The sequence below is a fragment of the Lemur catta genome, chromosome 14 (assembly GCF_020740605.2).
Source record: "Lemur catta isolate mLemCat1 chromosome 14, mLemCat1.pri, whole genome shotgun sequence".
Taxonomy (NCBI): Eukaryota; Metazoa; Chordata; class Mammalia; order Primates; family Lemuridae; genus Lemur; species Lemur catta.
This window is the reverse complement of record NC_059141.1, coordinates 52,597,821-52,611,350: the sequence shown is the minus strand read 5'-3', so window position 1 is coordinate 52,611,350 and position 13,530 is coordinate 52,597,821. Positions and strand designations below refer to the sequence as shown.

Here is a 13,530-nt window from a genome sequence, read left to right as displayed (position 1 = left end):
CTGATCCTTCCCCAGTGTCTTCTGAGGTCCCTTCTTCTACTGCCATCCCTTAAATACTGGCACCCTATCTCAACTAGTGTTACAACCTCTGTCCCCTTATCTTTGCATTATATACATTCCTCCTGAGTGACTGTGTCTCTCATGAACATGTCATCTGTCAAACTTCTCTGCAGGCCGCCTACTGCTACTCAACTGGACATCTGTATAGATACCTTCTAGACAGCGCCACTTGGATATCTCACAGGCACTTCAAACTTGGCATACTGAAAACAGACCCCAATACTTTCTCTCCCATATCTGTTCCTGCACTCGTTTTTCCAATAAATTGGGTGTTTACTATGTGCCAGGCAGGTACCATCCTAGAGGCTGAGAATATAGACTAAGTAAGACAGACAAAGCCCCTATAGCACAGAGCACACAGTTCAGACTGGGAAAGAGAGACAATAAACAGATACAAAAAAGGGAATAGATGCAGAAAATTAAAATGATGTAAAGAGGCAGAGATTCCAAGGAGACCACTTTATGTTGCATGGTCAGAAAGCCTTTCTGTAAAACTGACATTTAAGCTCTGTTCTAAATATGAGGGAGCCAACCATAAGACAAGTAGGAGGACAAGCATGTGAGGCAGACACAATGACTAGGGCAAAGGTCCTCGGGCTGGCAAAAGCTTGGCATTTTCAAGGAACCAAATGCAAACAGTGCACTGGAGCACAGAGAGCTAATGGTACATGATGAAGTCAGTGAAGCATACAGGGGCCACATCATGAAGGGATTGAGAACTCTTGGAGAGAAATTAAATGCTAGTGCACTGGAAAGCTGCTAGAGGATTTTAAGCTCAAAGTGACATAGATCTAATTTGCATTTTAACAGAATCACTAGAGCTGTTTTGTGAGATTGTATTATGCTGAATGGGAGTGAGTGTTGCAGTGGGTGCGAGGGGCCGAGGTGGATATGGAGAGACCATGAGGGAGGACACTGCTTCATCCAGGTAAGACACCTGTTCCCATGAATAGTAACCATTCACACAGCTGCCCAAGCAAGAAATTCTGTATGTTAGCCAGGCGTGGTGGTTCATGCCTGTAATCCTAGCACTTTGGGAGGCTGAGGCATGAGAATCACTTCTGGCCGAGAGTTTGAGATACGCCTGGGGAACATAGCAAGACCCAGCTCTACAAAAAATTAGCCAGATGTGGTAGAGTGCACCTGTAGTCCCAGCTACTTGCGAGGCTTCACCAGGTGGATAGCCTGAGCCCAGGAGTTTGAGGTTGTAGTGAACTATGACCGCTACATCTAGCCTGGGCAACAGAGTGAGATTCTACCTCAAAAAACAAACAAACAAACAAACAAACCCCCCCCAAAAAAAACAGAGATGGAATTCTGTATGTGTATCTCATTTCTCTCATCTCTCATTTGTTCCTTACTTTCCTCACTACCAGTATTTCTAATTTTATACTCTAAGTCTCTGTGAAATCCACTTTTCCTTCAATGACTCTACTACCCTAGTGCAGGCCACCATCACCCCCTGCCTGGATCTGTGCAATGGCCTCCACGGTCTCCCTATTTCTAATTCTTTTCACCGTGAATCAACAGATCTTCCAGAAGCAGAACTTTTACCAAGAAACTCCCCTGTTTAAAACCCTTCAAAGGTTCCTCACTGCCTGCAAGATGACTCCTTGACACAGCTTCAAGTCTCCTGCTTTCTTCTCATCACCCACCCTCTCTCCCTCGGGCACGCCCCTTGAAGAAGGTTGTTCGGTCTGCCTTCTTCTGCCTGGACCCCCTAGATGCTCTCAGAACATCCTATGCCTACCCCTGTCATCGCACTTGTCACATGCAGCCTGACTTGCGCACTAGACTAGACTAGGCAGCGAAGAAGGCCTAATTAATGTTGTATTATTTTTTTTTTTTGTGAGACAGAGTCTCGCTCTGTTGCCCGAGTTAGAGTGCTGTGGCGTCAGCCTAGCTCACAGCAACCTCAAACTCCTGGGCTCAAGCAATCCTTCTGCCTCAGCCTCCCAAGTAGCTGGGACTACAGGCATGCGTCACTATACCTGGCTAATTTTTCTATATATATATATATATATATTTTTTTTTTTTTTTTTAGCTGTTCATATAATTTGTTTCTATTTTTAGTAGAGATGGGGTCTCGCTCTTGCTCAGGCTGGTCTCGAACTCCTGACCTCAAGCGATCCTCCCGCCTCGGCCTCCCAGAGTGCTAGGATTACAGGTGTGAGCCACCGCCCCCGGCCCATGTTGTATTATTAATGCCCAACACTGGGCCCAACACAGAGTATCCTCCTCAGTGTCTGCTGCAAGAATGATTGATTCATTTTTATACTGAGAACTCTAAGCAGAGGCCATGGCCTAATAAACAATCTCTGAATGCGAAAGCCCAAAATATCAGCTTCGTTTCTTCATCCATCTGCTTGTAGTACAGCTTTCTACTTGGCAACTCCATCCCTTAGGTCGGCAAATACTGCCTCCCTAACAGGCGCTTGCGGCAAAATCCGAATTAGACACAGTCCCCGCCCCAGATTGCTCCCTCGCTGCATCTGGGGAAAGATTCGCTGAACGAAAGACGTCACCGCAGACTTCGGGAGAACTCGAGCTTCGGCCCAGGGTGCACGCACCGCCAAGACTCAGGCCATTCCACCTTCTCCGCCCGTGTCCGGGGACCCCCCGGTGCCGATATCCGCTCGGCCTGGCCAACACTCTTTGACCTACCCCGGTACTTCTAAGCTTTGGTCACACCTTCTGCCGACTCCTGGCCCTCCCCTTCCAATTGTCCCTCACCTCTGACCCTTAAAGACCCGGGACCGCTGGCCTCGGACCCCCTCCGCCCCTTTCCTCTCCGCCCTGCGGCCAGTCTTGATCCGTCTTACATTTTCTTGGCCACATCCGTCTCCCGGAACTGCTCCTTCACCATGGTGACGGCTGCCGGGGCGCCTCCTCGGGACTCGGGCGGCCAGGCTGGAGAAACGATGCTCCCTGCACCTCCCGACGGTGCTTCTCGACTCGCCGCTAACACACCCGCAGCTTCCTCTCGGCCACCGTAGAGCGCCCCACGTGCCCACTTCCTCTTCCGCTACTCGCCTGCGCGTCTGTCTGCCAAGAGAGGCTCCCGGCACTGAGCTTTGTGCACGCTCCCTACACCGCCATCTGGCGACACTGCCTTAAAACTGCATCAGGGCCTGCACTGTATTTCAAAAATCCTATTTCCGGTCTGTTGAGCCAGGTCGTCAGACACTTGCTGAGAAACTATTAATACATACAACCCTTTGCCTCTAGACTTTTAGACAGCCAGAGAGCCAAAAATTGCATAAAATCGAAAATCATCATCAACATCAATACCATCTAAATTAAGAGCCCATGATTGATTAGGGGAAGAAGATGGAGGCTATAAGAAACCGGCCACAGAACAGAGAACACCATGTTGACCAAAAAGAAGACTAAGCAGAGCAGAAAACATGGACGCGAATGTGCCTCCAGTTCATAAAGTTATTTTGGATAAAAAAGAATAAAACTTATATTCTTGATTACAAAAACAGAAGCTCAAAATTTGTCAGTTTAGAGTGAAAACTGAGCTATGGTAAGCTACAGAAAGAAAAGGGAAGAATGGGAAGCGAAGATCATTCAATGTATTGAAGAAATAGTTTGCCTACAGCCTGTTACAGCCTGTGGAAGGTGATCCTAGTGTAATATCTCCGTGCATGAAACTGGCCAGGAAACCACACCACCACAGGGCTCAGCGCTGTCGAACCTGGCACTAATTCCTTACTATTTGTGAAAAACTCTAAACAGTACCTAACAAAGTGGTTCAACACCTCTGAATGTTAAGAAAGGATGCTATCTTATTTTCAGATGCCAACGATCCTTACGAGTAAAGCATATCAGGTTTTGCTAACTTATTTCAGTACTCAACGACTTATATCTTTGGAGTAATGTTGACAATATTATACCAACAAGATTTCGATTGTGAGTGACTTATCATCTAGAGGTTAAGAGTGAAAGTTCTGGAAGTACAGTGCCATTATGAAAGTCTAGGTACCACCGCTTAAAGGTTGTGTGTTTAACTTGATTACCTCTGTAAAGAAAAAAACAAACCAAAACAAAAAGATTTTTTAAAACAATTGTGTGACCTTGGGAAACTTCATTGTGTTCTAGTTTCCCCATCTATGCAGGGGTGAGTAATAGGTACCCTATTTCTTAGAGCCGATGGGAAGCTTAAAGTGCAAAATGAAGGTAAAACTAGAATGTAACAGGGATGTAGCAATCACTCAATGAATATTAACTATTCTTATTCAGAAGAATATGAGAAAGCTCCCCTCAAAGCCTGCACCCTGTTCTCGTCCACACTATTTTTGGGAAGTACGTCCTAATTTTCCTCTTTGAACATGCACATTTACGTTCCTTATCTTTATATGTCTGTTGCACTTTAAGGAAAACATTTCTGGATCAACCAAATATTTATTAAAAGTTAAGAAATAAGATTTGCAGAAAAAGCCAAAGATTTTTATTTTGAATCAGACTTAACCACAGAAGCTTCAAAAACAATATTTATGAATACTAAATTAAAACGGGGAATGTTGTGTACTTGAAATAACAAAGGTTTCGGGTCAGGGTTCCTGCAGTTTCCCTAAGCTGTAAAACGAAGGGGCTGCTCAGGAGGATCTCCTAAGGTGCCCTCCAGGCTCATCCACCTCTAACTCGGAAGGGAGCAATTTAAACTACGTTTGGTTGACGGTAACTCTACGTACGTACCATTCAGCATAATGAATTGAAGTGAATTTGAACACGTGCTTGCGGACACCTAGCTCGCAGGGGTGTGGCCAAAGGTCAGTGAGGCGGGATCATAGGCATTTTCAATCAGGCATTAGCACGGTCAGCTTCGCGATCCGGGCCACGCCCTCACGTCGGCGCCACCAGGGGTCCTTCCGTGCGCGTTGATATGATTGGCCGGCGAAGAGTGGCTCTCTTTTCCTCCCTGGCTGCTTGAGCGTCGACCGCCATCATGGTGAGTTTCCTGCACCCGTGCAGTCATCGGCCGCATATCCGAGCCATCCTTCGTTTTCCGGTCCTGCCGTCTGAGCTCCAGGCGCCCGAAGCCCCGTTGCTCTTCTCTGTCCGTGTCTGGCGCAGGCTGGTTGCCGAGGGGCCGAGGGCCGCTGGCAGGGAGTCAGGGCAGGCGGGCTGCTCTGCCGAGCTGCGCTGCAGACACGGACACGCTGGGCTTTGGTTTCCAGGTCCTGGGCACTGCGAGAGCAGCTGCTGCGCTTGTCGACCGCGTGGGGCACAGTAGATGGAGTGGGGGATAGACACTCGCCTGCAGTCCCGAATTGGGCAAGGCAGGTTGTAGGTGATGGCAGCCCCAGAGGTGAAGAAGAAGCCGGCAGCGCCCGGGCTAGTTGCGGCGTGTGAAACCGTTCCCAAGTGTAAGCTAGAAAACTTGTCATCTTAGTTAATGGTTCTTCTCGCCCCATATTGGGGAAACTGAGGCCCTGGAAAGGGATACAACCAGAAGGTGGTCTTGTCAGTCACTACTTGTTAGCTTGATCATTAAAGGCTCCAGCTCCCGTTTTTAACTCCACCTGCAAACAGTTTTTTCCTCTCTGATTCTTTATCTTCAAGAGTTCCGTACCACTGAGGTGAATTTAATTTGGTGTGGTTTCTCAAAACTGCAGTGGAAAGAAGTCTAGCAAGTTAGTTGTTGCTATGAAAATCTCTTCCTCCGTTTTGATAATGTTCTTTTTTTTGTCAGCATAAAATTGCTGAATGCCTATATTGTTTGGTAGTTACTTAATAAAATGCCTTGTTTTGTGGGCTTTTAGGTGGCTATCCCAGAAGGGTAGATTACATGGAGGAAGTGAGTGCAACGTTAGTGTCAAATTTTTGCAGGATGTTATAAACACAGTTCTGTGAGTGTAACTTTTATATGAATTGTGGTAGTTTTTATTTCAGAAAAGTAGTTCTTAGTTGAGGGTGAATTTTGCTCCTAAGGGAGCAGTTGGCAAAGTCTGGAGACATTTTCGATTGTCACAACTGGGTGGCATGTAGTGGTTAGAGGCTAGGGATTCTTATAAATATCTAATGTACAGGACGTTTCCCAAGCAAGGAATTATCCAGAGCAAAGTATCAGTAGTGATGAGGTTGACAAACGTTGCTCTAGAGTGATAGCCATAATGTAAAAAGTGCAGTAAAATTTATATATTTACATAAAACTGTTGAGTGTCATGTGAGTTTGGCATAGTTCTAGGTCTTGGAAAATCACAGCAAGGTTAAGAAAAGGTTGAGTAGTTTTATTAACTAGGGTGTTATGTTTTCAGAACGACACAGTAACTATCCGGACCAGGAAGTTCATGACGAACCGACTACTTCAGAGGAAACAAATGGTGAGGAAGGGCACATCAATATTTAGTTCATTGTTCTTTATTTTAAAGATTTGTTTTATTATAGTGAACACTAAATTTGATACTTCCTTTTAGGTCATCGATGTCCTTCATCCTGGGAAGGCAACAGTACCAAAGACAGAAATTAGGGAAAAACTAGCCAAAATGTACAAGACCACACCAGATGTCATCTTTGTATTTGGATTCAGAACTCACTTTGGTGGTGGCAAGACAACTGGCTTTGGCATGATTTACGATTCCTTGGATTATGCAAAGAAAAATGAACCCAAACATAGGCTTGCAAGGGTAGGTGTCTTTCATTTGTTAAACAGTTACTGAAGATTTATTTTTTCATTAGCATTGTGTTGGTGTAGTAGAATGAGCAAGACCAAGAGGTCTGGGAGGGACAACATATAGATGTGAAGAAATGTGAAGGGGTTAAGAAAAAAGGTTATTTGATAAAATGCACAGGTAGAGTGTGGGGTTCAGAATTGGAGTCTGGTGTTTGAGGTGGGTTCAGAGGGCAGAAAAAATAGTCCTCATGGAGATGGAATAGGGGATAAGGGTTGTTATCCACAAGGGAAGTAGGGGGATGAGTTTGGAAAGGTAGCCTGGCACCAAATTCACTGAGGCCTTTTAATACCCAATGACCAAGTTTGGACTTAATCCTGTATGTAGCCAGGAAACATGAAAGGTGTTGGATCGTATGCTAAGTGCCAAGCACTATAGAGTGAACGACAGCAGTGAACAGGCAAGCTCCATAGCTTACGTTCTAGTGAACAAGCAAACATTATTAGCTTGAAATGCTACTTTTATGTTCCCTTTTAACCTATTTTACTCCTTTCTGTAAATCTTGCCATACAGTATCTGTGAAGGAAAATCCTGGTGATACGGTAGATAAGTGCCACACTATTTCTTTTTCTTGAGACAGGATTTCACTCTGTTGCTTGGGCTAGAGTGTAGTGGTGTCATCATAGCTCACTGCAACCTCAAACTCCTGGGCTCAAGGGATCCTCCTGTCTCAGACTCCCGAAGTGCAAGGATTACAGATGTGAGCCCCCGTGCCCAGCCCACACTATTTTAATGGGATTCATGTTCTGAGAAGGCATTGCTGAGGAGGTGACATTGAAGCTGAGATCCCTGTAAAGATTTAGAAACAGTGTTCTGTTCCTTTTAGGCAGCAGGAACAGGAAGTGCAAAGGTGGGCAGAGGTGTAGATTGGAATCTTCGTGGTGGGGAGGGTCAAGATCTTGGTAAAGGCTTCTTTTCATCAGGGAGTGATAGGGAGGTGAAATGGAAGGAGACCTTGAAGGGAAGCCAGTTGGGAGATGTGTTATTTTGGTGATGCAAAAAGAAGAAAAAATAGCTATGGGTTCAAGGCTGGACAATAACAGCTAATCTTCTGAATTTCCCGTTCAAAGAGTGTCAGGTGGACCATTTGTTTCCTGTGAGGGTATTTGGTACTTTCTCTTCATTCGTTTGTTCCACTACAAACAAGTATTAAATGTACTTGAAAGGTTTTGGTTTGGAAAGTTGCGTTTCTTAAGCTCTGACTTAGTTTCCCTCCCAGGCTGGTGGGTGTTGATGAGTTAATGCTGACAAGTCACATAGCTAATGCGCCTTTCTCCTTCAGCATGGCCTGTACGAGAAGAAAAAGACATCAAGAAAGCAGCGAAAGGAACGCAAGAACAGGATGAAGAAAGTCAGGGGGACTGCAAAGGCCAATGTTGGTGCTGGCAAAAAGGTATAGTTCATCAAGGAAAACACAGAAATGTCATTAATTGTAGGTCTTTAGTTTCTAGAAAAGGAGGAGTTTTGTTTTCTTAATAACTTTTCTTAATGTTTTTTGTTTTCTCTCTTCCTCTGGATTACAGAAGGTAACATGCTTTGAGAAGCTACGTAGCATAGTGTCTTAACACCTCAGTAGAGTAGCTTATCCCAACCCTCACAGAATAGCACAACATGGGGGCCACATTGGTTCAGTGATATCCTGGTGGGTACCTTTCAAGACCTACCACAAAAAGTTTTCATTTTACTGCTAATTGGCATAGACTGTTATAGGAGGAGCAGATCTTGTTCCCTGGGATATAACTTATTTTCTTAACATGGACACTGGTTTAAGAAGCAGTTGGACCAATGTGGCCTGTTTTTTCCTGGCACGCTGGAGAGGCAGCAGAGATCTCAGATTGCTTTCCTCTCTGGTTGGCCAAGACCTAAGTGATTTTAATGCTAAGCTACCGGCTTTGCCAGCTGCAAATAGTCGAAATAGTTTTACCTTTTGAATAGTTTGAATGGAATTAAGGTGTTGGGTTGTTAATTTACAAATAATCAAGTGTTCTGTGAACTTTTTTTTTTTTTTTTTTTTGCTTTTCCCCTCTACTTTCTTGGATTTCTTGTTCATCAGAAATGAAGTGTCTAGCAGGTACTGAGATTATGAGCACGGTGTGGGGATGCATCACCTTCACTGAGTTTGCTTTGATGCTTTGCATGTTGGCTTTCGGACGACAGTTTTAAAGTGTGGTCTATTACAATGCCAATGCTATATTTTAAGATAGTATATTATGAACAGAGGAGAAAAACTCTAATCACTTTTATTTTGGAAACTCAAAAATGCATGTTACATGATGAAGTGACTCACTGGAGGAAGGTGGGTGCTCTTACCTGATAGTCACCTTTTAACTTCCACTTGGGAGATGCTGCGTTCCAGAGAATCACATATGAAGGAGATGGCTTTAGTTAACACTGGGCTTGGGAAGGCTCTCATCTAGGGAGCAGTCCTTTCCCTCTGGAGCCAGGAGACAGATGATTCTCTGGCAGCTCTGGTAACAAACTGGTCCATAAAACTTGGCAAAGCCTCTGTCCTAGTGGTAGCCACTCAAAACTGCCTTTTATTGTTTCCATTGTTTATTACTTAAACTCCAATATTCAGGCTGGTGTCTTTTTTTAAATAGAAAGTTTTTTGAGCTATTTGTATATTCACACCAAAGCTTTTGATAGATATGCTTTTTCCACAGGCATTTGGTCAGAATGGCTCACTACCCTATTTTAAACACATTTTGCACATTGAATAGCCCATGTTTGTAATGTGGGGTGGGAGGAGTGGGGTTTTGAAACAGTGATGGCTGCAGCTCCAGTGGCTTCCTTTTATAATCAATCACTCCCTGCTAGCAAGGCAGTAAACTTAGTATTGCCTGCCCAGGACTGTAATTCCCAGTGCCATGGAGTTAGCAGTAATGAATGAACTGCCAGCAGAGCTACTCACTGCTTAGAGCTGCTTCCTGTTTGTGAGCATTGTACCTGTTGAGAGAAGTTGCAAAGAGCCAGTCAGAATTTGTCTTCTGACCTAGGTCTGAAGGATGTCTAACACATGATTCTTTTCTTCATTCAGCCTTTGAGTCCCACGAGTTAGGGCGCTCAGCCTTTGGGTCCCACTTGTACAGAGGGGCTACCTGTGGGGACCTGAGCCATCAATGTTCCTGCTTCAGGTTGAGCGGGTGCATCTCACTAGCACTGCTCTGAAAAGCCAGTTGGAAAATGAATGCATAAACGAGCACATAAATTCTTTGGCTTATGGGAAAAAAAAAAGTCAGGCATAGCTATGTTCCTTTTAATCCTGTTTTGTTCAGATGTTAGAATTGGTATTTGTTCTTGCCTTTTGGTTGCGATGTTTTTTTTTTTTTTTGAGACAGAGTCTTACAGTGTTGCCCAGGCTAGAGTGCCGTGGCGTCAGCCTAGCTCACAGCAACCTCAAACTCCTGGGCTCAAGCGATCCTCCTGCCTCAGCCTCCCGAGTATCTGGGACTACAGGCATGCGCCACCATGCCTGGCTAATTTTTTCTATATATATTTTTAGTTGTCCATATAATTTCTTTCTATTTTTAGTAGAGACAGAGTCTTGCTCTTGCTCAGGCTGGTCTGGAACTCCTGAGCTCAAACGATCCACCCGCCTCGGCCTCCCAGAGTGCTAGGATTACAGGCGTGAGCCACCGCACCCGACCTGGTTGCAATGTTTTAAACTAAGACATAAGTAGTCTTATTTGAGGAATAACTGTACTATTTTTACTTAATCTAAATTGTGCTTCCCTTAAAATACTAATTTGTATTACTTTTGTGGCTGTGAATGAATGGTGTCTTTTAAAGCATTGGACTGAGACAGCTTTTAAAAGACTTGCCTGATCTTTTAGAGCAAGAGTCCTCAACCTATATGAGTTGTATAATTATTTCATTGTATATTACAATGTAATAATAATAGAAATAAAGTGCACAATAAATGTAACACACTTGAATCATCCTGAAACTATCACACCCCGTCCCTGATCTGTGGAAAAATTGTCTTCCATGAAAACAGTCCCTGGTGCCAAAAAGATTGGGGAAGGCTGATTTAGAGCCCTCCCACTGAGGTTAAATTAGACTTTAGTCTGTGATGATTCTCAGGTCTTGACAGTGGTATTAGTGTGCCCAACCAGAGCAGAGGGGCTGGGGCGCAGGTGTGTGTACTTTATCAACATGTAGGCAGTGGCATCCTGGACATTGGCATAATGATCTCTTCATTGCGAAGTTACATGCCACCTTGTTTGCATAAGAGCCACAGTAATCAGGCAAAGTGTTCTCAGAATTGGGAGGAATAGAATCAATGAGTGTATCTTAAGGGGTATTCTGTATACAATTGCAAAGAACCAAATGGTCATCTTTAAGGTCTCCCGATTGCATGCACTTAAATGCAGATTATTTTGGAGTTTGAAAAGGGACTATTAATGAAATGTTTCTTTCCCTCTTCCCTCTCTTTTCCCTTCCCCGCCACTGATTCAGTGAGCTGGAGATTGGATAACAGGTATAATTCAAGCTTTTGATGTAGATCGCTAGACTCCTTAGTTTACTGATGCAGTAGTTTCAAAGTAGATCATGTGAAATAGATTTAGAAGTAGATTTACAAATGTTTTGAAGAGTTGTAACCTGTTAAAATACTAACAGTGACATGGTTTTGTTTTTAAAATTTAGTAATACTTACCCAACCCATTTTTTTTGTTTCATTCCTAACTTGAGTCTTTGTAAGTTTTTTTCATAATGTTTACATTGTTATGATTACCCAAATAACTCGATGTGTTCTAGGTTACTAATATTTGTTCTGCATGAGTTTGTTAAGTTTGGAATTTGTTGAAGACTAATTTTTAAGGTATTTTAAAGGCAGTTGCTGACTAACCGTCTTTTCTCTTGATTGACAGCCGAAGGAGTAAAGATTCTGCAGTGACGTTATCTGCAGCCATCACGTGGATTTTTCACAGGAAGATTAATAAACTTAAAAACTTTCGTGTGTCTGGTTGTTTAAAATATATTTAGTTTTGTGGGGGTGTTAAAAGTTAGTCTGCTGTTCTGATTTAAATTCCCTCCCAAGTTCACATATTCCATTAAGCATTCAGTGAAAACTTGATGTAATGGGGTGGTATTTGTCCTTCCCTTTAATGGCACAATGTCAGGTGTAGCGCGTCAGCAGCGTATTGGGCCAGTCTGGTATGCTACATGTTAATATTTGCCATCAGCGCAGGTGGTTAGTATCTAAAAGAGACACTTGAATCTGGACACCTTTTGGTTTTCCTAGATCCCAACTTAGTTCTTGTTAACGTTAAAAATTATTTGCTGGCCTCAGTAGAAGTTAAAATGACTAGATCACATCCTCTTCATTTACCTTCAAGTAAATAGGACCTGTGAATAGTTATCTGTGTATTGCAGGTTTCTACTCATAGAGCAAATGAGTATTGTATGAGTGGGGGATTTGAAGGAGCCTCCAGTCCAGTGAATATTTGGGTGTAGTGTATACTTGTCTGGTAAATAAGTTATCTGATTGTGATTTTTGTGAACACAGAGGGTCATCTGTGTGCTGCTATTTCTTTGCCACATGCTGATTCTTAGGCTGACTTATTCAGAACTAGGGGCCTGAACTATGGGGGTTGGTCAGTTGTATGAAGTTGGGAGATTTGAGGATGGGATATTTTAGGATGACAGGTGATTTGAGAGGTTAGGGAATATGAGTTGGAGAGGTTCAGTGTTGGAGAGGGGTTGAAAAGAAGCATGAAGAAACGAACGACAGTGGGTTATAGGGTTTGGATGCTGTTTTTTTCCTATAGGTCATGTTCGTTGATTGGTTCATGCCTTGGGTTCATCTGGGAATCAAGTTTGTAAATGCTGTGAGAACTATGGAAGAAAGCTCTAGAGAAATCTAGGAAGCAGTGGGGAACTGAAAGACCTGGTTGCTTGGGCATGAAGGGGACCTAGGAAGAGCAATAACCATGGAAGCAAAAGGGACAGGAAGGTTGGCAGAGCCTTTTGGAGTGAGCATGGTGCGGCCCCGTGCTTGGAGCACCTACAGACTGGAGGGCAGGTAAATTAATGTGCCTGAGCTTTGTGGCCAAGGCTGCTTGGCATAGGTGCTCCATTTGTGGCTCTGCTGAGGCTGCATATTTGGTTTTGGGGAACCCATGGCCCTGTGGGTTCTCTTGCTAAAGAATCTGCTCGCTTGCCTAGGACCAGGAATTAAGATCAGTCAGCCTACTGGCAGGGCAGGGGTGGAAGACGGGAGGAGGAGGGGGCATTTAGGCCTTCAGAGCTTCAGTTTTCGCCAAAGTGGAGTAGTGTGTGAAGTGACTGAGTGCATAGACGCCAAAGGTCGTGCCTGTGGGCAGTAAGATGCAGTTTCCTGTGACTGAGCCTGAGTGGGAGCGGAGAAGGCCTGTGGTGAGCAGCCTGCAGGGGCAAGACTGGCGGGGGCATCCTGGGAGGTCTGGGGGGACAGGATGCGAAGTGCCGCTGGGAGCAGGGCTAGTGGAAGCAGTGGAGCAGGAACAGAAGGGAAGGAGCTGGTTTTCATAGGGTAGGGTATCGGGCTGATGTGAAGATAAAGGGCACAGCTGCAGGAGCCTGACTGGAGTGAAGGTTGGCATCAGAGTCACAACGTGGGGATGGGGGGCTTTTCTATTTGGCTGTACTCGGGGCAGAAGTCATTTATCAGTAGCCTCTTTGGAGAGGCTTGGATTTGGATTAATGGGCTGGGCCTGTTTTTCCAGGGAAATTGGCTTGGCTGGGATGTTGCAGAAGTCAAACTGGCAGTGTTGGCCTGTAAGATTTGTTAGGCTTAGCATTTGGGAGCTTG

General features: G+C 44.4%; 2 protein-coding genes across 6 annotated transcripts in view; one reads left to right on the top strand and one right to left on the bottom strand.

Annotated features, from left to right (window-relative positions):
* The window catches only part of POLR3A (RNA polymerase III subunit A), a 46,101-nt gene extending 43,040 nt beyond the window's left edge, over positions 1 to 3,061 (bottom strand). Inside the window, exon 1 of the mRNA XM_045568291.1 lies at positions 2,883 to 3,061. Within this exon, the coding sequence (XP_045424247.1) occupies positions 2,883 to 2,926 (44 nt within the window). The 5' untranslated portion in view covers positions 2,927 to 3,061. The remainder of the gene's footprint in view (positions 1 to 2,882) is intronic.
* A 1,863-nt stretch (positions 3,062 to 4,924) lies between these two features.
* On the top strand, positions 4,925 to 11,693 carry RPS24 (ribosomal protein S24). 5 transcript variants are annotated; one of them, XM_045568286.1, is made up of 8 exons: positions 4,935 to 5,014; positions 6,324 to 6,389; positions 6,483 to 6,692; positions 8,020 to 8,130; positions 8,261 to 8,263; positions 8,791 to 8,808; positions 11,196 to 11,217; positions 11,609 to 11,693. In XM_045568286.1, the coding sequence occupies exons 1-6, from the start codon at positions 5,012 to 5,014 to the stop codon at positions 8,794 to 8,796; spliced, it is 399 nt and encodes a 132-aa protein (XP_045424242.1). In that variant the 5' UTR covers positions 4,935 to 5,011; the 3' UTR covers positions 8,797 to 8,808; positions 11,196 to 11,217; positions 11,609 to 11,693. The 5 variants fall into 5 exon arrangements, with proteins under 5 accessions (XP_045424241.1, XP_045424242.1, XP_045424243.1 ...); XM_045568287.1 differs by lacking the exon at positions 8,261 to 8,263; XM_045568288.1 differs by lacking the exon at positions 8,791 to 8,808.
* Positions 11,694 to 13,530: the final 1,837 nt, after the last annotated feature.